The sequence below is a fragment of the Megascapheus bottae genome, chromosome 3 (assembly GCF_031878675.1).
Source record: "Megascapheus bottae isolate mThoBot1 chromosome 3, mThoBot2.hap1, whole genome shotgun sequence".
NCBI lineage: Eukaryota > Metazoa > Chordata > Mammalia > Rodentia > Geomyidae > Megascapheus > Megascapheus bottae.
Genome location: NC_143511.1, coordinates 61,656,774 through 61,681,586, shown reverse-complemented (window position 1 = coordinate 61,681,586; position 24,813 = coordinate 61,656,774). Strand labels below are relative to the sequence as shown.

At 45.7% G+C, this 24,813-nt stretch overlaps 1 protein-coding gene across 1 annotated transcript in view; it reads left to right on the top strand.

Moving 5' to 3' along the window:
- Shb (SH2 domain containing adaptor protein B) overlaps positions 1–24,813 on the top strand; it is a 124,038-nt gene that overhangs the window by 67,945 nt on the left and 31,280 nt on the right. The window contains exon 3 of the mRNA XM_090330284.1: positions 18,168–18,383. Within this exon, the coding sequence (XP_090186410.1) occupies positions 18,168–18,383 (216 nt within the window). The remainder of the gene's footprint in view (positions 1–18,167; positions 18,384–24,813) is intronic.

The window sequence follows — 24,813 nt, the reverse complement described above, 5'->3', positions numbered from 1 at the left end:
TACCCCCTTATCTTTGCCCTGGATCAAATTATTGAGTACCTTCAGTTCCTGCTGATACTAGGCAGGCAGGTACTAGGTCATGTGGCAAACTCATCACATAGAGCCTCTAGATCCAAATGCCAAGATCAAGTTGGAAAACTAGTCTAGAATAAGAAGGTGCATACACTGTGTCACAATTTTTAAAAATAGAATTGTATTACTTTAAATATGATTTAATGTCCCTGCCTACAAGTTTCATAGTTCACTTTCCACATAGTGTATACTGAATACTGTGCCTGCATTTCTTCACCCATCCTTCATTTCTGTATTCCTCTTTTGCATTCCCTAAAAAGAAAAAAGAAAAGAAAAACCTTATGTTTCTATTTCCTGGAATTCATTTTGATAAATAGTATTTTAAATGTTCAGAAGAGTTAGGCCTTCTTCTAAGAATATCCTTTTTTAAATCTATGTAATTGCCTAGTTACAGGTTACATTTCCAGTTGTATTTTAGATCTAGTTTCCATATATGAGAGAAAACAAGCGCCTACAAGGCTTTTATTTTTTTAAGTAACACTGGAAATGTCTTAAGGCCTGGTTAGTTAATCAACACATGAATGGGACAGACAATCCAGTGCCAGCCCAGGGGATTAAAAGGAAAGAATTCCTCCTCTGCGTGGTTAGGGAGACTACTGTAGGGAGATGAGAACTAAACCCAACCTTGGAGGCCTTTGGGTGTTGAAAAGAGGAGCTGAAAGGGGAAGTGATTGCTGGTAGGTAGGCACAGGCCTTGACCTCAGTCTAGTGCAGGCACTGTTCCGATGCCCTGAGGTTTGTCACAACAAATTGATTTAGCATTCAGGGACTGGAAAACCAGTCGATTGCTAGAGATAAGCATTGTAGATTCTTGCCTAAGTAAGTGTACTCTGATTTACCAGGTATTTTCAAAGACTTGTTTTAAGACCTGCCCTCAGAATGATTTATGCAGGCTCTGGGTGTGTGTATACACACACAGGCCAGGGACCTACACTAAGAACCCTTTGAAATCTAGACAGGCTGCAAGAGCAGACTAGTCTGAGCACCAGCTGAAGTGAGTGTGTGACCCAGGTGAGAACCTAGAAAACTGTACTTGGATGTGAGGGGAGGTGCTGGGTTCAATACCCCCTGAAGGTGGAAACACTCAATCCTGAGGTTAGTTGGCCTGTAGCTTCCTTAAGAAACCTTCTGGCCTTACTCCCACCTGCTGACCCAGGCTGACTGTGGGCACACAGAATGGCAGTCATTTCAGCTTGGACGCTTTTCAAAATAGCCATTATAGGTTGTTCTCCACATAGAAAAATCTCCATAAAGAATCCTAGTACATTCTATTTTAAACAGCAGGAACCTTTCTGGTGAGTCTGCAAGAGAAATTAGTTGAAAATTAAACCCCCAGGAAACAGAATGATTTGACCTGTTGTACAGAATTGCTGGATGTGAGCCAATTGGATGTTGAAAGACATCTGCCTAAGATGATGATTCGGGTCTCACAGTAATTGATTTCAAGCCATTCCTTCTAGAAGATGTTAGGGAGTTCACTTAAGGGTACCATCGACTGGGGCCAGGTACCAACGGGAGTAGGTAGGCATGATGGGATATCTGGCCAGTTCTCTTTGGGCCTGTGACCAGGGCCTTTGCAGGGGTTTGTAGGTTTTCCCTCCTAATTTAAAACATCCCTCTTTTCTCTGTTCCCTGGTTCACCATATTAGTCCTTCACTTATTAATAATTCTATATGATCAAAGATAAAAACAAACTGGGCCAGGATCCCCCCTTTGGAGGTTGAATGAGATTTGGGGGTTACAGGCGATTCCCCAACAGACCTCTGAGGCCCTGTCATCCCTCAGGTTTTAAGCACACTGAGACCATTGCCTGTTCACAGACTGGCAGTAGGTGACCGACCAGCTCTCTCTCAGTCTTATAAGTAAGACTTGGAAAAGCAAAGCTCTCTCCCAGACAGGAATAAGAGACAGATGGTTGAAGCATTCAGGCCTGGGTGCCAATGGGGAGGACACTCTGCATCCTAAGAGTTTAAGATTCCTGGAGAGGGCAGGATGGGAAGCCTCTTGGCTGTTTGTCTCTGCAGGAAACAGATGAGCAAGGACACTCTTGGTCACATGATGTGTGACCAGTACTGCCTCCATCAGGGGGATGTGAGTGAAATCTGAAGTGCTTGTCTGTGTGGTGGCAGCTGTCACATTACAGCTGCTGCCCTCCCCTTTGTCCTCCCCTCGGGCTCTGTCCAGCCCTGGCTCCCCCCAGTGCTGAGTGAGGAAGCTTGTCTGGCAGCACCACACAGCTGTCATATCACATCAGTTGTAGGTTTCCAGTCTGAGAAAACCTCCGCCAGCAGGTGATGTGCATAACAAAACACTCGTAAGGAAAGGAAGCAATGGTTGAGACATGACATGAAGATGCTCTTTCTTGGGCTTGGTAGTTGCTGCCCTGTAAAAGCATGTCATTTTTCTGAACTCTGGAATCTGATTGTCTCCCCAGAACCTTGCCATAGAGTACAAGTCTTTTATTTAGGGGTGGTATCACAAATACTGAATTGTGAGGTAGAAGTTGACGCTATTGAAAGGCACTGGGCAACATAGAATGAGACATCCTCTCCTGTCGACTTGATCTGTCAACTGTGAGTCATTCATACCAGATGTCAGCTAGAAATAAGGTTGTATGCATCTGAGCACATGTGTATTTGTTCTTCTCTAATGTATAACATCTGCACAGAGTTTTATGGTTTACAAGTCTCTTTTATATCCTTTGTCTGGGTTTATTTTATAGCAGCCCCGTGAAGTTGATATTAATATTCCCACAACTACTCCACAACTGAAGCTATAGAGGCTCCACTGGGGCAGGTTTCCCATGAGAGACATGAGTAGGCTCATGTCAATGGCAGGCTTAGAGTTTGGACCCGTCTCCAAGTTTAGTTTCAAAATGTGCATATCTGCTGGGCACAGTAGCTCACGCCTGCAATCCTAGGTATGCAGGAGGCTGAGATCTAAGGATCGCAGTTTAAAGCCAGCCCAGGCTCAAAAGAATATGAGACTCTTATCTCCAATTAATCACTAAAAAACAGGAAGTGGGGCTGTGGCTCAAGGGATGGGGCAGTAGCCTTGAGCTGAAGAGCTCAGGGACAGTGCCCAGGCCCAGAGTTCAAGCCCCATGACCCCCCCCCCCAAAAAAAAAAGAAAAAAAATGTCCATAAAAACAGTTGGCACTGCATTCAATACCTGAGGTCAGTTTTACTGCATTTACATGAGAGGTGGGCCTGAAGAAAGTACCTATAGGCCTGGTGCTCCTCATTTGTTATTCCCTGAGCTCCACTGTTGTCATCTGACTAAAGTTCCTGTAAGCCCAGAAAAATAAGAGGACTTGCCAGGGTCACCATCTTGGAAGGCAGCCAGTAGAGAGTCTCATGGAAGCCTTCTACTCATTCATATTACAGTATTGCCACAATCACACATAAACATAAACAATGATTAGGCAACTGAGGTCAGTAGGACACCCAAGTCTGGTCATTTTGCAGATGCGAGGCTTCCAGAGAGATGGGTGCTGTCCAGGGTCTGCCTGCTGCCTTGCCTCCTTGTTGTGAGGTTTCTGTATGTCTTTGGAGTTCTCTGGGTGGGGGGGGGGGGGTTGGTCTCAGATCTGTAGTACCAGATCTGTTTGGGAGAGAATCTCATATCCCAGAGTGAGAGGAGCCCCTTTCTCACAGACGTAACTGAATCTCAGGCTCACATATGAAATTCCTTATTTCTCAACAGTGTGTCCACATTCATACTCCTAGTTATTTTTAGGTGGGAACTTCCTATTTTCTGTTTCATCGCACTTTAGCCTCACTGCCTGGATGGGCTTATACCTTATGTCTGGTAGTAGTAGTAGTGTTAGAGCTGCCTTATTTTTAGCTTGGCTTGTTTTTCTTCCTGTAACTTCCTTTTTCTTCTAATTTAGCACACACAAATACATACTCAGGCATCCTTCCCCATCCCACCCTCAGCTTACTCAATGGGTCATAAGACAATCTAGAAGACAATCCAGAAAAAAAGGAAGAAGCATCTCCAGCAAATCTCCATGATCTCCTTTGTAGCACAGGCTCTTGCTTGGTATTTTATTAACGTTTCTCCACCTGTCAGTCACTTCATCTGCCACAGGTTTCTGGCTGAGCTGCTCACGTGACTTCCCCTAATAAGAAATGCTTCTGATAGTCCTCAAAGAGAAAACCCATTGTTGTGTACAGCTCCAGCATTTGACTTCTAGAGGCATGGGTGTGAGAATGGAAGCCGGTGCGTACATGTGTACAACAACCCCCTGGTTCTGTCTCAGATAGCCTTGGCATTCAATTCCACTGGACGACTCCTGCATACATCTGCCTTTAGACAGACTCCATTGGTGTCATTTAGTTCATTTATACCACCCTGTATGTAGTGGCCAGGTAGAAATGAAAATCTAGCACAAAATTTGACAAAATAAAGCCCTGAGACAATAAGTCTTGCCCAGCTCCAACCGGGGATAAAGTTTAGCACAGAATTTGCACTTGCCCCTTTGCCTCTTTCAGATGCGTGTGGTGGCTCTTTTCTTCTGCTAACATGTTCTGCTGCCCTGATATTTGAGCAGATGACATACTTAACTAGCCCCAAAGAAGACTGTATGTGTAGATGAGAGCTACTCGGTCTTCAGGGCACACTTGGGCTCATGTCATCCTCTCAGTCCTTTAGCCAGGAATCACTTTTGGGAGACAACCTCCTCTGTGTAGGCCTCAAGACTCTTTCATCCTGAGCACACCTGCCTTCTCAGGGCATCCTGAGAAGCCTAAGGTTTTGTTTTGTTTGTTTGTTCTGTTTTGTTTTGTTTTCCTATTCCTGGGGCTTGAACTCAGGGCCTGAGCACTGTCCTTGAGCTTTCCTCAAGGCTAGCACTCTACCACTTGAGTCACAGCACCACTTGCAGCTTTTTCTATGTATGTCATAGCAAGGAAGCGAACCCGGTCTTCATGCATACTAGGCACTGTATCACTAGGCCAAACTCCCAGCCCTAGGTTTTTTTTTTTTTTTTAATTCATATCTGCCAGTCAGAGTTGGACAGGGGAGTTAATTTGATTTGAGACTTAGAGGAAAGAGTATCCACTGCCAGGAATGAGGGGGGAAGCTTTGTTGCAAAACCGTGGGTCCTCAAAAGCAAGAATCTGCCAACCATACCGCATTTTGTTAGGGGAGGGGGAAGAGCTTCACCATGTGTGATGCTGAGGCTATAACTGCAGTTCTTTAAAAGGTGTCTTAAAATCCAGTGACTCTTTAAGTGGCCAGGATATTGTCTAGGTGTCTGTTATAATTAAAAATGTACATCTTGGAGCTGGGCATGGTAAAACACATCTCTAATCTCAGCACTAAGGAAGTTGACACAGGCGGGGAGAGTCAGCTAAGATACATAAGCCCAAATATAATTTGCTCCAAACTTCACTTCTCAAACTTTAAGTTTGTGAACATCATATGAAATGGAATTTCTTTAGGAGTTGCCACAAAGACAGAGGCTGTTGATCCAAAGCCTGCCCCAGGATGCAGTTCATGCAGGAGCTCCAGCGGATGGAGATAAATCCCAGGTCCCCATACACAGCCTCATCTTCTATTCTTTCTCTCTGAATCTTGGTTTCCCCGGGTCCCTAGGGTTAATATAAGCGCATAGGAGATGCCTGGCTTATCATAGACATTCAGCAAGTGCTGTGGGAGCAGTACTAGAGTATGTAGTCTTTGAGTGCACATTTGCAACACTGAAGAACTTATTTAAGCTCATGCTTATAATCTCAGCACTTGGGAGGCTGAGGCAGGAGGACTGAATGTTTGAGGCCACCCCAGACTACACAGTGAGGCCTGAATCTCAACAAAACTAGTTGAGCGGAGAGTGAAAAAGCTCTGGATAAGAAAGTTAACATACATATGATTAAAAATGAAATCTGCCTTCAGAGACTAGAGTTGTTAATAATTTGTGTATTTTTATAATCACCTGTCTACTTGCTTATGAAAATAGGCACCTATATGTTAGCACATGCATCCTCTTCTACATAAACCATCTTCTAGCCATACATCTTGTCCAAGGTCATTAGTTCTTTTAAATGCTTCTGTGATGTGACTGCAGCCAGTGTATCTAGTTATTCTCCTATTCATAGCCAACGTCCCTATTCATTTATTTCTGCATGTGGGTCTGGGTATTTTTAGAAATAGAACTTTGGGCCATATGGTATTTAGATTTTGTTAGATCTGTCATTTTACCTCTGAAAAGGCCATTTTCAGTTTATACTCCCTCTAGCAGTCTGTGAGTATACTCCCTAGAGTATACAAGTATTTTTTAAATTATGGGGTTTTTTTCTGTGCTAAATTTTGAATTTTCAAAGCAAACAAAAAACTGTTTGTGTTGTTCCTTCAGCTAGTATTTTCAGAGCATCTGTAGAGCCTGGTTCTGTGTCAGGAATCGCAGGGGATGTGTTAGGATAGATTAGACTTGAACTCAGCCCTCAGAATTAGGGTGGGAATGGGATCTGAGCGTGCATATTGCTAGAAAGTGACAGACATCTCAGACTCCCAAGGATGGAAATAGATGCCAGTGACAGGTTTGGATTCACATTTGAGCCCCTGTGCTGACTCTCACACACTGGGGGTTTGCTGTGAGGGTGGGGGGAATCAGCAGAAAACTGGTCTTGACTCTGGGGCATCAGCATTTCAGGCTGGGTCATTAGGGGCAGCCATATGGAAGAGGTCTTCATCAGCGGGGAGAGGCTATCACTGCTTAGAGTCTCATAGTGCCTCAGCTGATAGAGTATACACACCTTTTGAAGAGGGAGTCTTGCAGTGTGTGTCTGCATGTCTGTGTCTGGGTATGCACTTGAACTTCTTTTGCTTCTACCACTTGAGCCACAGCCCCCTATTTCCAGCTTTTCCTGAGTAGTTTGTTGGAGATAGTCTCACAAACTTTTCTGTCTGGGCTGGCTTGAAACCTCCATCCTCAGATCTCAGCCTCCTTAGTAGTTAGGATTCCAGGCATGGACCACCAGCACTCAGCTCTGCAGGACATATTTTTTAGGCCACTGAGGAGGAGCTGCTTTGTTTTGTTTTGTTTTTTTAAACACATCATATCCACTAGAGGCTTCCTTCTACATGATTGGTATGATGCTACATGGATAGTGTATAACAGCGTTGGTGTAGAAAGAGCTACTTGAGTGAGGTGAATCAGGTGCCAATGGCTAAGGATTTGTAGGATCAAGGTTTGAAGCCACCCTGAGCAAAAGTATTCACAAGATTCCATTTCCAAAATAGCCAGCAAAATAGCTAGACTAGAAGCATGGCAAAGGAAAAAAAAATGAGTGAAGTAAATAGTGATAGCTTTTAGGTTGCTAGTTTTCATGGGCATCATCCCAGATATGCTTCTCCCTTCCCTTCTCCTCTGTAAACCAAACAAAAACACCTAACTAGAATGGTTTTTGTGCTTGTGACACCAAGAAACAAAAAGATAACGGTGGAGTTGGAAAGCAGTAGTGTAAAATCATAAACATTTATTCAGGAACCATGCTAGTTTCTCCCTCTGATATTGGCACGTTTCCTGCTTCCCCCGTGATCCCCCGTCTACCAGGATCCTTCCTTCTACAGCCAGATGGTTATAAAAACCAAATAATGCAAAGGGTTTTGTGGACTGGGAAGTGCTATATGGAATGATAGAATGTTCCTCTTCATCTTGTTAAATTTGGTTGGGTTTTAACAAGTGGTCACTCTTTGATCAGGTAAGGTTCCTCACTGAGGAGCTCTTGGTGCTTTGCTTCTGAAGGAATTGCATATCCTTCTTAAGAAACTGGGTGGTACTCAGCTAGACATCTAGTTGTAGGTCCTCCCTGGTCTTGAAAAATAGGCCTCTTTATAGATCTGCTATCTTCGTTGATCTGTTCTTGGCAGAAGCTAAGTTTCTTAAGAGGTGAATAGACAAGCTGCCTATTCAAGACCCATGTGAAAGGCATATAGGGAAGTGCTTCAGAAGCATGTATTCATAACTGTTCACTAGAGAAACAGAACCAGTAATATGTGTCTTAAATAGAGTCCTATCGTAAAGAATTAGCCTGTAATCCTAGCTACTTAGGAGGCGGAGAGCTGAAGATCATGGTTCAAAGATAGCCCAGACAGAAAAGTCCTTATAAGACTCATCTACAATTAGCTACTCAAAAATCAGAAGTAGTGCTATGGCTCAGGTGGCAGAGTGCTAGCTGAATGCAAAGAAGCTCAGGGACAGTGCCCAGGCCCTAAGTTGAAGTCCCACAACCAACACATTAAAAAAAAAAAAAAAGGAATTAGTTATTGATATGGAGACTGGCAAGTCTTAAGATCTGTCTAATTGAGTTGGCAAGCTGGGGGCTCTGAAGAGCAAGTGGGTTGATGGGTCAGTCACTGGTGTAGTCAAGATGTGGTCAGGAGAGTTAGTGGTACAGTTACCAAAGGCAAGAACACTGATGTCTCAGGAGAAATCTCATTCAGGGAAGATCAACCTTTTGTTCACTACAGGCCTTCAACAGACTGTAGCCAACCTCCCTATGGGGAAGCAATCCATTTAACCTTCTCTACCAATTTAAGTGTTGATGTTGTCCAAAAATACTCGAATAAAATGTCTAGAATCATGTTTTGTCTTTGTGGGTCATGGGGTTTGAACTCAGTCAGCCTGGATACTGTCCCTGAGCTCTTCAGCTCAAGGCTACAGCCCCACCCTTGAGCCAAGCCCCACTTCCAGTTTTCTAGGGGTTAATTTGAGATAAGAGTCTCATAGACTTTCCTGAGCAGGCTGGCTTTGAACCGTGGTGCTCAGATCTCAGCCTCCTGAGTAGCTAGGATTATAGGCGTGAGCCACCGTGCTCGGTCTACAATCCTGTTTGACCCAACATCTGTATACCCAGAAGGCCAGCCAAGTTGACATGTAAAATGACATCCCATATAGGAGAGTACAGCTTTTAAATCAAGTAGAGCTTTTTACTAGTCAGTTTGGATCCTGAGGTTATATGCTGGTAGGATGGGTACTCTTATATGTATCGGCTTTCTTCTTCAAGTGCTAGGGCTATATAGAGCAGTGGCACAGGAAGTGCTGTGGGACTCTCAGCTCTCTGTAGATTCAGACTACAGAGAGACTCTAGAGTCAGAACAGTCTCAAGGTCATCTGGCTCAGTCCCTCTCACCTCAGCCATGAGGGATCTGAGTCCCACAGGATCAGGCACTTGGCCAGTGTCACACAGCTGGTGAACGGAGAGCAAGACTGGTCCCCAGCCAGCAGCCTCTTCATCACCACCCAGAAGACTAAGGTTGTCTATGAGCCCCTAGGGGGATTAGTTCCCCCTTGTGAGGAAGACTAGACAAAGAGCTCACTAGAGCACAGCAGGTCACTTCCACTGGCATCTGTACTGGACATGGGGCATGATGCCAGCTGCAGCCCTTCAGCATGAGGCAGTGATTCCATGACTAGTCGCAGGTGTTCAGAAAAGTTTGACCATGTGGCTGGAAAAACTGGTATGTGAAAGGGGTACTTTAGTACAGAATGGCCCTGGCTCTGCTGGGGAAGGTGGCACCTCATCACATCTACCTCCTGCTAACTTGTAATCACTGGCTTAGTGCCCACCAGACTAGGACCAGTAGCTGTGTCAGCCACCTGTGCTGAGTTCTCTCAGCCTCAGGGTACATGCTCCCCTGAAGGATGCATAGAGGACCTGCACATGGACTTTATCAGCTAAACCTCAGGGCTGTGAGGGATTGCCCTGAGATGGCCAGCCCCATTCATCCTGACTGATAAGTACACTGTCAGCTAGCGTCGGAAAATGGTTTGCTAGGTCTCATATGCTCCAGGGCTTCCCTTGTGGACTTGAGTTCATATTCTTATATTCTCCCCTCCATTCCTCCCCCCGACCATAGGGCTTGAACTCTGGGCCTGAGTGCTGTCCCTGAGCTCTTCAGTTCAAGGCCAGCACTCTACTAATTTGAACCACAGTACCACTTCTGGTTTTCTGGTGGTTAATTGGACATAGGAGTCTCACAAGCTGGCCACCAGTAGCTACTCAGGAGGCTGAGTTCTGAGGATCACTGTTCAAAGCCAGTTTGGGCATGAAAATCCGAGAGACTCCAATTAACTACCAGAAAACTGGAAGTGGCACTGTTGCTCAAGTGGTATAGTGCTAGCCTTGAGCTGAAGAGCTCAGGGATAACGCCCAGACTCAGCGTTCAAGCCCCATGACCAAAAGAAAAAAAAAAAGTCTCACAGACTATCATGCTTGGGTTAGCTTTGAACCTCAGTCCTCAAATCTCAGACTCCTGGGTAGCTAGGCTAAAAGGTATGAGCCACCAATACACAGCTTTTATATAGTCATTTTAATGTGCCTACTTTTTGACTGCACCTCCCACCGTTAGGTGTGGATTTTTTACATATGATGTCATGTCATCTCTCAAAAAGGTTTCCATTTGGATTTTCAGATTGCAGACACCTTATCTGCATCACTCTTCTTTCTGTGTCTTTAGGATGGAGGAGTCCTAAAAATACCTAGGAAAGTGTCTGACACAAATAGGTATCCAGAAATCCATAGCCATTACTAACTTGGTGCTTATGGATGGCAGTGCCCTCCCTCTTTTGCTAAATCATGAATATACTGAGGGCCAGAAGCCTCACCCAACACCTTGGAGTTCTTGGTATCCAGCATAGGGTCCAGCACAGCACATAGTAGAGGCTTAGTGAGTACCAAAAAAGAAAACAAAAGCATGCATACTCCCCACTTGGCTGTGAATCTTAGATGGACTAGAAATGAAGGTACTGTCTTCTCTAAGGCAGTGTCCTCCCATCTGGTCACTTCCCTTAACTGCAGAGCAGGAGCAGTGAGCTCAACTTATTGAATCTCCACGGGAGCTCAAGCCAGAGCTGGCTTCTAGCTGCCCAGAGGCCTCTGCACTCAAAAGCAGTCACTGAAAGATACAGAGTGACGGCTGGGCTGAAGGACACAGCAGTAATGGCACACAGCACCCTCAAGCTCTGCGCTGAGGCCCACGTGGCCTTTTAAATCATAGGAAAGCAGATTTGTTGTCATCTGGTATACAGGCCTTCTCTGCTCCCTGGTTCTTCAGGCTAGAAGGGCTCATAAGAGGACCCCAACACTGGACAGATGTCTGAGGAATGGGGGCACATTGTATTTCCTGGTTCTAGACATGGTCCTTTGCCCTGCCCTTGGGCTGAGCACAAAAGAGCAAGCAGCACAAGTTTACTAAGTAGTGACAGACCTGTGTTGCTTCTGGGAACCATTGTTACTGGTCCACATCCCTGTTTCTACAGAGTCCTTACTCTGTTCACACTGGGAAAAATGATGGTAAAAGAAGCCCTGTCAGTCTCATGGCTTTGAGCTCTAGGTGGAGGAGTTGGTGAGGCCTACATGTATGAAAGTTGATTTGTCTCCAGGTCCTGAACTGCCCTGTCCTTGCTGGCCTACAGTGGCCCAAAGGATTCCTACTGTTCTGAACTGCCTGTTAAAATACCCCATTAGGGGGCCAGGAGTTTGGCCTAGTGGTAGAGTGCTTGCCTAGCATGCATGAAGCCCTGGCTTCAATTCCCCCATACCACATACACAGAAAAAGCCAGAAGTGGTGCTGTGGCTCAAGTGATAAAGCTCTAGCCTTGAGAAAGCCCAAGGACAGTGCTCAGGCCCTGAGTTCAAGACGCAGCACTAGCAGAAAATTAAATACATAAATAAAGTACTCCAGTTGGGAGGAGAGGCTTTCTCCAGCAGATGTTTGAACAGTTCATATTGGGAGAAAGCCCTCCATCTCCCCTTTGATGTGGTACCCTGGCACTAATCTGGGTTTCGGCTGCGTGTCTAATTAGGAGCAGCTGCTTGCTGCTCCTGTGGAGCTCATCACTCTGTCTGAGGTGCCGGATATACTTTTTAACACCTCAGAGACCTGCCTGAAATAGATGCCCTGCCTCCCAGAGATTATGACAGGCTGATAAAAGAGATGTAAGAAAGCCTCTGTCTAGGAGAGACAAGAAGGAGCCCTAGTCTTTGGGCCCCTTTTCCTTCTGTAGACCTCAGTTTCCCCATATGCAATTATTGGACATATCTGAGTCCTCCCCTACATTTCCTGTTACCCACAGTGATCCTGAGCTCAGATCTCAGAATGCTAAAGCAGCAACTGAAATTGGAAATTCTGTCAAGATTTCAGTAAGCAGGCCTTTCAAGGTCCTGGTGGCTAAAAGGGGTCTCAGATCAGGGCTGAGAATTTGGCCTAGTGGTAGAGTGCTTGCCTAGCATGCATGAAGACCTGGGTTCGATTCCTTAGTGTACCATATACATAGAAAAAGCCAGAATTGGTGCTGAGGCTCAAGTGGTAGAGCTCTAGCCTTGAGAAAGTCCAAGGACATGCTTAGGCCCTGAGCTCAAGCTCAAGACTGACAAAAGGGGGGGGGGCGGGTCTCAGATGAAGAGGTGTCTCCATGATGGGGTTCCAAGGCAGCTACCTAGCAGTGGCAATTGAAATTAAAATGGAATTCTCAGAATGCTTTCCCTTTTTTTCTTTATGTCGGTTGTGGGACTTGAACTCTGGGCCTGGGCATTTTCTCTGAGCTCTTCAGCTCAACGCCACTGCTCTACACCTTGAGCCACAGCACTACTTCTGATTTTCTGGTGGTTAATTTGAGATAAGAGTCTCGTAGACTTTAATGTCTGGGCTGGCTTTGAACCACAATCCTCAGTCTCAGCCTCCTGAGTAGCTAGGAATACAGGTGTGAGCCACTGCGCCCAGCTCCCAGGATGCTTTCTTTACACCATGTACCAGACTTGATGTAGGGCTAGGGGAGTGGCTTAAGCAGAACAGCACCTTTTTTGTAAGCATGATACCCTGAGTTCTAACCCTAGCCTCTCCCTCCCCCAAAACAAGAACAAAAATGACCCCAAAATGATAGCAACAATATGTAATGGTAAATCACTTGATGTGTATAGATTCATTTATTCCTCATCACATCATTCTAATATGGATGTAATTGGTCCCCATCCAGAAATGAGAAAACTAAGGCCATTTGTTTCATGACAAGCAGTTGCTGGAGCCAACTATGAGCCCACACATCCCTTCTGAGCCTGCCACCCTATGATTTGAGGGCTGTTATGGATTGCAAGACAAGCCTAGCTGGAAAATTAGAGGTGAGGGACCTGCAAGCCAGCGTCTGTCATTTCTACTGAGGCTCTGACACACCTGTGCCACCCTCCCCCCACTTCCCCTGCCCAAGGGCAGCTTCTTTATGTTCTTAGGAGTGGTGTCCCTCAGGTTTTGAGGCCACCCAGAAGCCTACCTCCACATGCCAATTGCTTCATCTTCCACTGGTGCCTGTAAACGCCCAGCTCCCTGAACAATTAATGTACATACTCAAGCTTCTGTTCCCTTAGGCCTCATCTTACCTCCTGTACCCCAGGTCTTTTCTGTCTGCCACACCACTGTACCTGACCTCAAGCCTAAATTCTATAAGGCCTCTTCAGATTCTCCCAGCTGAAAGCTGCCTCCTCATTCTTATATACAGTAAGTATAATGTAGCCATATCTATCTGGGTTGGGTGCTCTGGCTGAGTTTCCTTCCTCTTCATCACCTCCTGTATTTGCTGGGTATCCTGTATATGCTACCTGACAGAGTATGAGGCAGGTAGATAGATGGTGGTGCTGCTAGAGAAGGCAGAGTGTACCTGAGATGCTGGCTGCTTTTCTTGACTTAAGCTTCCCAGAGAGGAAAGCCACAAGCTTCCTTCTATTTCTGTCCCACCATTACCAAATGATTTCCCAAACTTCATGCAGCCTTTAGCAGGACATTTCAACCACTGGTCCAGGACATACAAAATACATTAATACAGACTACAGATTGCAGGTCCTCATGGTGACTTATCAGTGTTACATGTGCCACTTTAGTGGGGGGATGTTCATAATGGTGGAGACAACATGTTCAGGGGCAGAGGGCACATGGCCTGGCCTTGTCTTCCACTTCATGCTTTAAAATGTAATCTTAATTTTGTTTGTTGGTAAGTACAGGGGCCATTGCTTGTAGATGGGGGATTGTAAACACCCATCGCACCCTCGGGAGACAGCTCATCCTGGCTTGCACCTTTCCTCTTTCCATACTTCTTTTTCCCCTCCATCCTTGCTCAGATTATCACCCACTCTCTCCATGCAACAAAAGATCTCTATGCTGTAGGCTGTGGAGAAGCATACCTGACAGCCCCCCAGGTAATGAACCCAGTACCTAGGTGAATTCTTAGGGTTCCTTTGAGTTCTAACCTTCTCTGATTCTTTAAAAAATAAGTAAGTAAATATTTCCATCTTTTCCTTTTTCTTCATGTTTTGTTCCAGTTGAAAAACCTTTCTATTCCAGAGGCCAACAGAAATCCACACCTTGTCAATTTAATGTTTCTGCTTGCTGCCTAAGAGGCATGAAATCACAGCCTGCCACCTGATATTAAAGGTCATTTTCCATGAATATATAGATTGTGATGTCCAGATAATTTGTGACTTAAAACATATGGCCTTCAGCTTCCCTTTTAGGTCAGTCTTGGGACTGGCACCAATGGGCCTAGCTAATAAGAATGGGCTTACTTATTAGGCAGGGGGCAGTGATATCTGATGAGTTGACCTAGCACAGGGACCCTTGGCTTACTGGGGCCCTTGGCTACCCTCCCAGAAAGCAGGCTGTTCCCTAAATGGTGCACTTTCAGAGGCAGGCAGCTGCTTACAAAACACAGCTCTTAAAACCCAGGCTGTTTACTTTCATGTGTTCCTGTCTTAATTACATTTTTTCTTTACTAGTGCCTTTATTTATTATTTACAACAACTTCCAAAAATAATTATACAATAATCCCTTCTGCTCTTCACAGTAGCTGTTTACCTTTCTGGGGCAGGTTTTCAGTTCTCTATTTGTGCGTGTGTCTGTGCTTACAGTATTGCTGTCACTAGGGTTCTGATATTAAGGACATTATGTGCAATGCTGGTTTTGAGCAAGTCCCCGGCAAGGAACAGAATTCCCTTTGGGGTACTTTTTACGTTGCCCATGACTTGTTTCAAAAGCTCTCAGTATACGCTTACTCTCTTAACATATAAACAATTTAGTATTTTATTTTTTTAGTTTAGCATAATTTCATGCACGCTTTCCCATGTAGCTGCATTATCTTCCGATTTATCATTTTAATGACTGCTTAATATTCCATCCAGTTAACATGCCATAATTTACTTAACTGTTCCCTATTGTTAGGGCCTTAATGAAAATTTGAATTCATGTAATACAGAGGGAGGCTTGTTTTAATGATTGCCATACCGACATCCTCTGCCTTAACTGCATGCTATTACCGCTCAGCTTTGGTGAAGCACAGATGCTTTTGGAACAATAAATCCTGCTTGAGAGGTAGCACACGTCCCTCTGATTTAATAGCTAATCTACTCACAGCACATGTTTTCCTTTTAGGCTGGTATTTGTGTAGAATATCATTGGTATCAGGGACTTTCATAAATTAGCTGGAATTTGGAGGTAAAGAGTAGTGTCTGGCTGTCAGTTCTCATTCATTTTTCCACTGAGTACCTGGAGCCCAGCTCTGTGAGGAGTAAGCAGATTGCTCCAGATGGAAGTACATTGCCTCACAATGAACATGAGAGAGGCACTTTACAAACTGGAGTGGGCAGGTTACTGGTCCTATTGGTGAAAGAGGTGATAAGGAGGTGATTTTCCCTGCCAGTCCTTTAACATCTCAATGCCCTTGCTCCTCTATCCTTGGCCATGGCATTCTCCCCACAGGAGGCAAGACCACTCCTCAGACCTGGGAGGTGGAGGAGGGAAGTGTAGCAGATGGTAAAGACTTCTGCAACACAGTGTGGAACAGATCAGGTTGTTGTGTACGTTAAGTAGTTTACAGTTATGTATACTTTATAGTTGGATCTTATTTAAGAAGAAAAAGCTTTGCCATTTTGTAGCTCTTGCTTTCCCTTTTCATCTTCCTCTAAGAAAAAAACATCTTGTTCAATACTAATAAACTATCTCAAACTATATTCACTTGAAGGACCAATGAAATGTTTTGACAAACTATGGGGACACTTCATTTTTCTCATAGGAGATACATTGTAAGTGGCCTGGGAATTGCATATTTTTGGGGATTTGGGGGAGGGGGTTCTGGGGGGGGGGGAGTCGGTCCTGATGCTTGAGCTCCAGGCCTGGGCATTGTCCCTGAGTTCTTCAGCTCAAGACTACTGCCCTACCCTTAGAGCCACAGGACTACTTCCTATTTTCTAGTGGTTATTTGGAGATGAGAGTCTAGCAGCAGGGCTCAGTGACTCATGCCTGTAATCCTGGCTACTGGGGAGGCTGAGATCTGAGGATCTCTGTTCCAAGCCTGGAGACTCTGATCTCCAATTAATCACTAGAAAACAGGAAGTGGGGCTATGGCTCAAGGGTTGGGCAGTAGCTGAAGGCTCTGGGACAGCGCCCAGGCCCAGAGTTCAAGATCCTCATGGACTTTAGTGCCCCGGCTGGCTTTGAACCACAATCCTCAGATCTTAGCCCCTTGAGTACCTGGAATTACAGGCATGTCACCACGCCCGGCTTCAGGGATTTTTTTTCCCTGTCTATTCTTATCTTTTCTACAGAGACAAAATAGGTTGTATGTGTGTGTGTGTGTACACGTGCACAACCCCAGACATGCATACCAGCCAGTCCTGGGATTCGTACTCAGGACCTAGGCACTATCCCTGGGCTTTTTCACTTAAGACTACTGCTCTGCCACTTGAGCCACATCTCTACTTCAGGCTTTTTATTGGTTAATTTAAAATAATAGTCTCACAGAATTTCTTGTTCAAGCCATGATTCTCAGATCTCAGCCTCCTGAGTAGCTAGAATTACAGGTATGATCCACTTGTGCCTGGCTGAAAGTAATTTTATGTGTGTGTGTGTACTGGTGTTGGGCTTGAACTCAAGGCCCTCAACTTTTTTGCTCAAGGCTGACATTCTACTACTTGCGCCACACTTCCAATTATAGCTCCCCCCCTTCCCCCCCCAGTCCTAGGCTTGAGTTCAGGGCCTGAGCACAGTCCTTATACTTTCTCAAGGCTAGAGCTCTAACACTTGACCTCAGCGCCACTTCTGGCTTTTTTCTATATATGTGGTACCCAGGAATTAAACCCTGGTTTTTGTGTATGCTAGGCAAGCACTCTACCACTAGGCCATACTCACAGCCCCAGTTTTAGCTTTTTGATAGCTAATTGGAGATAATAGTCTCAAGGAGTTTTCTGCCTATGCTAGCTTTGATCCTCAGTCCTCAGATCTTAGACTCTTGAGTAGGTTTACAGATGTGAGCCTCCAGCAACTGATGAGGAAATAATTTTTATTTACCATACCAGATCAAGTATTTACTCTGGTATCCTGTGCAAACTCTCCTTTTCCTGCCTGCCCCACCTTTTAGGAAAGAAAAAAGCAGGCTGTAGGCTTCCTCCCAGCAGGAAAGATAACAGTACCTTTGTCCTCTTTCACACTTCATATGTTTAGCATCTATTTTTGGCAAAGGATCGTAGCTATAGGATGGTAATATGAAGTTCCTTTTAAATAAGTTTATTAAGCAATACAAATTAAAATGGCAAATAACAACCCAGGTGGTACTCTAGGAAAAACAAGAAATAATCATGAAGTCCATATGTTTCTCTGCTTGTTTTTTTGTTTTTTTTTTGTTTTTTGTTGTTGTTCAAATGAATCGGGTTGAAAACTAGAGGATCATTTGGCCTAGTCTCCTTGTACATATGGGGTCTGAAAGTCCAGAATACAGGAAAAGACCTTCAGTTGTCAGGCAAGGGAGCTGGATGGGTTGAGAACACACCTATGGTGTTCACCTCTGGGCCCTGCTCTTAAAGGCAGGTGAGCAGGTAGACAGAAGCAGGTTGCTTTCCAGGGCTGTCAGTATACCAAAAGCCTGTTATCTACTTAAGCAGCAATCCCTTCCGAAAAAGTACAAAAATGCTGCTTCCGGGTACAGGGGTGACATGAATACAGAAAGGGCCTGGTCTATTGCCTTCATCTCCTCTGCTGGCAACTCAGAACTTAAGGCTGTTCCTTGGCAAGGGTCTCATATAACATCTCTACTTTCTTTCTTTTTCTTGCAGAATTCCAGAGGCAGGAAAGTGTCCGGTCCCAACACAAAGGCATCCAGTTGTATGACACCCCTTATGAGCCCGAAGGCCAAAGTGTGGACTCAGACTCAGAGAGCACTATGAGTCCTCGACTGAGGGAAAGCAAGCTGCCCCAGGATGATGACAGGCCCGCCGATGAATATGACCAGCCATGGGAGTGGAACCGGGTCACCATCCCTGACCTAGCAGGTATGAGCTGTGGCCCTGCTCAAGAGGTTCAGCTGTACTCAGCTCTTACTCTGGATAAATGCTATGTGTATGAGGTGCCAACTGCCCAGGGTACATGCCAGGGCTGTTTGACAATCTAGTTGGGCTGTCCCTTTTCCTAGTATTGATTGACCCCTCAACAATGATGTATTGGTCCCTAAGGGAAGGAGAAGCCAAGGAGAAATTCAAATCTAACATCAGGGTCCCAGGTCCAGTATCTTTATCTTCAGAGATGGCTCAGATGCTTGGAAACCTAAGAGCCATCTGCAGAACCTAATGGAGCCATGGAGCCCTGTGGTCCCATCCAGTTCTATGTGGTTTACAGGACTGCTATGTGTTTCACCTAGCTGTAATCTGGGCCCACTTAGTGCTCAGGTGTGGGTGTGTCAGGTAGACTGATGACAGACATTCAGAATCACTTCCCTGCCTTTGTGTCATCAAGTCTCCTAACTTCGTTCATCCCACTCCAAAGTAAATGTTGGCTGTACCTATCCCAAGTAGCTTTTGGTTCTGTTCTAGTTACTGGGGTGTAAGAGGAAACTCTGTCATTCAAGGTAGTAGGATGCTGTGAGCATCTGCCTTTAGTCACTTTCCATTCCCAAGTGAATGCGAGATAAAAGGAGGGGTCACGTGTCAGGCAATAAATAATGCACTGGGACAGCTCCATTGGATTGCTAAAAACATCACCATGGCTTCATTTGTCAACCCTGTAGTAACTGCTCAGGAAGGAAGGGAAGAATTTCTGTCTGAGTCACTGTTAGTGTGGGAGTATGTATATGCATGAGGGAGATGAAGGTAGGAGCTGGTGTGTATGTATGTATGTGTGTTTGTGTGTCGGGGGGGGGGGGGAGGAGGGAGAGAGTTAGAAATGCCACTCCTGCTGCAGGGATTAATGGGGTCAGTAAGAAGGCAGTGCTAAGGCCAGGATTTTGGCCTAGTGGTAGAGTACTTGCCTAACGCACACGAAGACCTGGGTTCGATTCCTCAGTACCACATATATAGAAAAAGCCAGAAGTGGTGATCAAGTGGTGGAGCACTAGCCTTGAGGAAAGCCTAAGGACAGTGCTCAGGCCCTCAGTTCTGCCCTCCCACCCCCCGACAAAAAAAAAAATGGGCAGTGCTAGCTAGCAAGAACCTTCTCATTGCAGTTACCTGTTTGAAAGCTTCTGTCCTCTGCTCCCGGGAGCTCTCTGATGAGTCCTCACATATGGTGGTATGGAATCTATTGCCATGAAGTATCTGTGTAGGATGACTGGCTGGGAAAAAGTTACTTTTTGTTTTGTCCCTTCATATTTTCTGAATCTTCATGTTTACCAGGTTGAGAAAGCCTGAGAAGGATCTCTAATTAGTCCTTTCAAATTCTCAAAAGGGGGCCAGGAGTTTGGCCTAGTGGTAGAGTGCTTGCCTAGCATGCATGAAGACCTGGATTCGATTCCTTGGTACCACATACACAGCAAAAAGCCAGAAGTGGTGCTGTGGCTCAAGTGGTAGAGCCCTAACCTTGAGAAAATCCAGTGACAGTGCTCAGGCCCTGAGCACAAGCCCAGGACTGGCAAAAAAAAAAAAAATTCTCAAAAGGTAGAGAGTGTGACAGACCTTCACAGGGCTAAGCTGGGCCCATCAAAAGGAAGGCATAGGAACCAGGGTCCGACTTACTGGTGAGCATATCTGTGAGATCTAAATCTGTACATGAGCTCCCATGCTGGAGCAGATAGCAGAAACTCACCCTGTACCACAGGTCCATCTGCAGGCAGCTTTCGGGATGGGGTATAAGCATGTCTCATTCTTCCATGGGGACCCCAACATGCTGGGCCAGTTCCCTCTGTGAAGCAGAGTGCTCTACTGAGTGCTCCAATGTGGGATGCACTTGACAAGAAGCCCTTCTCAGCTAAGACCCCAGACCAGTGTATGTGGAAGTCAGACCCTCCCTCTCTGACAGGCTGGGGACCATTGTCACTCAGCATTCAGAGGTGTATGTGGGCTTATCTTCCTGGAAAATGGAAGACTTTCCCTTCTTTTTGTCGATTGTGGAATTTGAACTCGGGGCCTGGGCACTGTCTCTGAGCTCTTCAGCTCAAGGCTACCACCATACTCCTTGAGCCATAGCACCACTTCCGGCTTTCTGGGTGGTTAATTGGAGATAAGAGTCTCATGGACTTTAGTGCCTGGGCTGGCTTTGAACCTCAATCCTTAGATCCCAGCCCCTGAGTAGCTAGGATTACAGGTGGGAGCCATCACACCCGGCAGCCTTCCCCTTCTTTCAGAATTCCACAATCCACAGTTTATTAAGGATTTGGAACTAGTAGGTAAGAAATACTTACCAGTTCTCCCAAAGAGCCTTGGGTACTCCCTGCTTCTCTTCCCCAGGATGTGACAGTAGCCTGTACTAGAGTTCTACCATATAGGGACTCAGCTCCAGGACTAATGCCTGGTCAGGTTATTGACCTGAAACGAGCTGCAATCCCTTTGTCTATAGAGAGTTGGTGGCTTCTGTCAAGCTGCTGGCCCCCTTCTTCACCTGCCATCTGGAGCTGCCTGATCTGACCTGTTCCCCATCCCACAGTCTTATAGCAACAAATTCATGAAGCTAGAAAGTTGGGGGTTTTTTGTTTGTTTACCCTCCCCTGCCAGCTATAACTCTGGGCCCCCATGTGACACCTGCAGCTCAGGGAAGGGGATGAGGGGCCTCAGATGATGTGTCTCTGGGGGAGATGGACAAAGGGAGGCTGCCCAGAAGGTGGATGGGGGTGGGGTGGCACAAATCTGGACTCTTCACATCGCTGAAGGGCCCTAGATTGCCCATTTCCTGTATCTCATTCACTGGAACATGAGACCAGCAGGTTCCTCATCAGAGGCTCCTGATGGGAATTAGGGAGCATCCCCACAGAACTGTTCAGGCAGGATGGGTAGCATCAACTGAGTACCTTCCTCACCACTCCTGTCCCTGCTTTCCATGAGGTCCAAAGAGAAAACATAAGACTTGCCCAAGGGCCCATATCCGGTCAGCAGCAGAGCCAAATATGAAACCTTCTAGGTCTGCTCCAGAGCCCACACTCCAGATGACACTAAACCTCCCCAATGCCTTCTAAGACGCTGCATCAAGTATGATTTAGACCTGTACCTCCACAGTCCCTAGGGAGCAGTTTGGGGTCCTCTCCCTATCCTATTCCTCCTCTGTGTTCTTCTGAGCAAACTGAGGCAGAGAGGAATAGAGCAGAGCCAGTCTAGTTGTCCATGTAAGAGAGATCAAGAGGTTCCTTTACATCCTGCGAACAGAGGTGAGATCTACCTCTATAGGGATCTAGACTTGGGCCTGAGTAGAAATAACTACAATACTTGGTTGTGGATATAGATGGCAGGAGAGTAAACAAAGGAAGAATATCTCATTTGTGGCTGGGCATCTGGAGATTTGTCTTCCTTGAAGGTACTTTTCACTGGCTGGTCTCAACCAGCCAGTGAGTGACAAAGATGGAAGACAGACATATAAATCAGTCATATGACGTATTTTGCTTAGCGGAGTTATTTTTGGTTCTTATCTGTCTCCCTCACTAGCAACTTGATGGATTTCTCCACCCTAGGAAGTTTAGGACAGTGTGTTTCTGGCATCTTGTCCTGGGGGCATGAGTCAGACAATCCCATGTTCAAATGCCAGCTCCATCGTCAGCTTCAGGATCTGTTAAGTCCCCTGAGCCAGTTTTCCTACCTCGTGGAGTGGGGACAGTCACAACACTTGGCACATTGGACCTCTGTTATGATCCAGGAAAATGATATTCTGAGTCCTAAAGAGTCAGCAGGCATATGAGAATTGGTACTGGAAACAATTAAAAGCTTGCTAAATTAAAGTTTAACTTAATATAAAAACAGGATTGAATAAAGAGGCACTTAGCAGCCACAGAAGCCTCGTTTATAAAGTTTGTTCCCATTATGCCTAGCAGTGAGAAGCAGAGACAGTCTAAAAAACACATCTACTAAGGATTTTGAGTATTTTACCCAGGAGCCAGTGGTCCTCAGGTAACATGGGGTCTCCTCTGCCCCCTCCTCATTCTAGGAGCAACATGCGTCTGGATTGTTTGATGTACCAACAGTGGGTCTCAAACTTGAACTCTAGGCCGAGCCACCTGCTTTCAGTGTTAAGCCAATTGCTGGGTCACATGCCCAGAGTTCCTGATACAGTGGGGCTAGGGGGAGCTCTGTGAACTTGAATTCCTCACAAATTCTCCTGTGATGCTTCTGCTAACTGTCCTGGGGACCCATTATATACCACAGGGAATTCCGGGGAGGGTATAAGCTTGGCTCTGGTGGTTTCACATGACTGGTCCCTGCCCTGCCCTTCTTACAAATAGGGCTGGCCCCTGTTCTATGCGCCTGCCACACCCTGTACATGTTTTATTCTGGAGCAACCAGGTACATACTTGTCACTGTCAGTTGTGGGGTGCTGCTGCAATGGTGTGCATCACAGCCTTGTCAAGTGAGGCTGAAGAACCAGGGAAAGGGAAAGTAACACCCCAGGTACGTCTGTTTCCTAAACAGTTGTGAGTCACCTCAGCCAGCTCAGTGGCCTAATTTAAAGTAATCCTATGAAGTGGAGGTGGGTCAAGAAGGGAAGGATCCTGACCGGAAGGCTCAGAGAGAGTCAGCAGCTTTCCTGCAGGCACACAGGAGGGAGCGGGGACCAGTCTGACTGCAGAACACCACTGCTGTGTTGATGTCTTGAATGGGGAAAGGTGGATTTAAACGTGCCCTTTGCTTGGTGCTTGAGACTTAGAAGTAGTTGTTCTTGCTTGCTCTTTGTTTACCTTTCTCCTTGTCACTGTCACCCACAAATGTTAACACCTAGAAGCTGATATACCGATGTGTGCTTCAGCTACATGCTCTACCCACCTGACCCTGATCCCACCCTCCACAGTCTCAACCCTCTGCAGAGGGTTCCATGAGAAATCTCAGACCTGAACATGGATCCCCCCACATGACTGTTCTCCTGCTTCCTAAGATGTTTCCTGTCTCCCTCTTAGCTTCCCAGAATGCCCTGGGCCTGTAAGGAAATTAACAATTGTGTTTGTACAGGGAGCTTTTTGCTGTGTAATGAATAACAGCCATAATTAATGTTTAACACGTGTGAACAGCAGGTCTGCCAGGGGAAAAGAGGTTTCTATGAGAGAGTTGGGCTCATTCACTTCCTTTGGCTAATGTGTCACTGAGATACAGGTTTTTCCAGTTGGTTTTTCTATTTGACGTATGAATAAATTTAGTGCCTAAAAAAAGAAAATGAAAAGAAAAACATCAATATTTAAAGCTTTGTTTCATCTGCTAATTACATTAGAAAAGTTCCTTCAAGTACCTTTGTCTCCTGTGTAGTAAGAACCAAAAGATTTGGTAGAATGTCTTTGGCCAGCCCGAGCTCAGTCTTCACCTGGATAGAGGCTGTAAGCTCTAGGAGATCAAAGACCCTGCTCCATTCACATCTCCCTGGCCCTCACCTCACTCAGTTCCTGGCACATAATGAACACTCAGCTGCTTGGCAAGTTACTAGTGAGTATGGTCCTGAAAAAGCCAACCCCCAGTTCTCCAGCACTACACTTGTTGCCAGCTTGCTGTACACTGTGTTCTTTCTAGCTGGTAGCTGTACCATCTCTTGAACTTTTGGTGTGAAGCTAAAGGTGTGTCTGCCTGTTTCAGAATTGGCTGTGAGTCAAATTACCATATGAGTTGGCCAACATGGGCTTGTCCTTTTCTGTCTCTCTTTTGACTGGCACTACCATTGTCAGTGGGCAGTGGCAGAGATCCACAAATGCCAACTCTTAGGTGCATCTCTGGGCTTACAGATGGAGGGAAAAGTCACTTTTCCAGGCTCTAGGATTCTTTATACCTGTCTGTGGAAATCTGCAGGTGAAAGGACACTCACTAGACACAAGCGGTCCCAGGTATGTCTGATAGGGTAGCCCTGCCCAAACTTGAGTAAGAGCTTAAGGCTGTGGCCCTGGTCTGGATTCAAAATCTGCCTGTTTCATCTGTGCTAGGTAACAATAAGCACGGCGAGTTAGGATCCATCAGTTGCTTGGTAAGTACTGGCTGGTGATATCACCATTGTCAACTACTGTGAATTTGGATAATGTGTGGCCTCATAAGCAGATTTATGCTGTACTTGTTACAGCTTATTGACTTTGAGTGAGTGGGTTCTTTTTCCAGCCCTGCATTTCTTACCTTGTGAAGTGAGTTGTGATGATCAGGATGGCTGGCTGGGGCAGCTGTAGAGTCAGTCCTCTGTGTTTCATCAGGCTTTGTCTTAATTTCCTGTAACCAGAAACCCAGCAGTGGAGGGTTTTGGTTTGGTTTGGTTTGGTTTGGGGGAGAGAAATCAAAGGATAAAGGTATGCCCCTTCAATCAGGCCAATATGTCTTCTCTGTCTCGGGT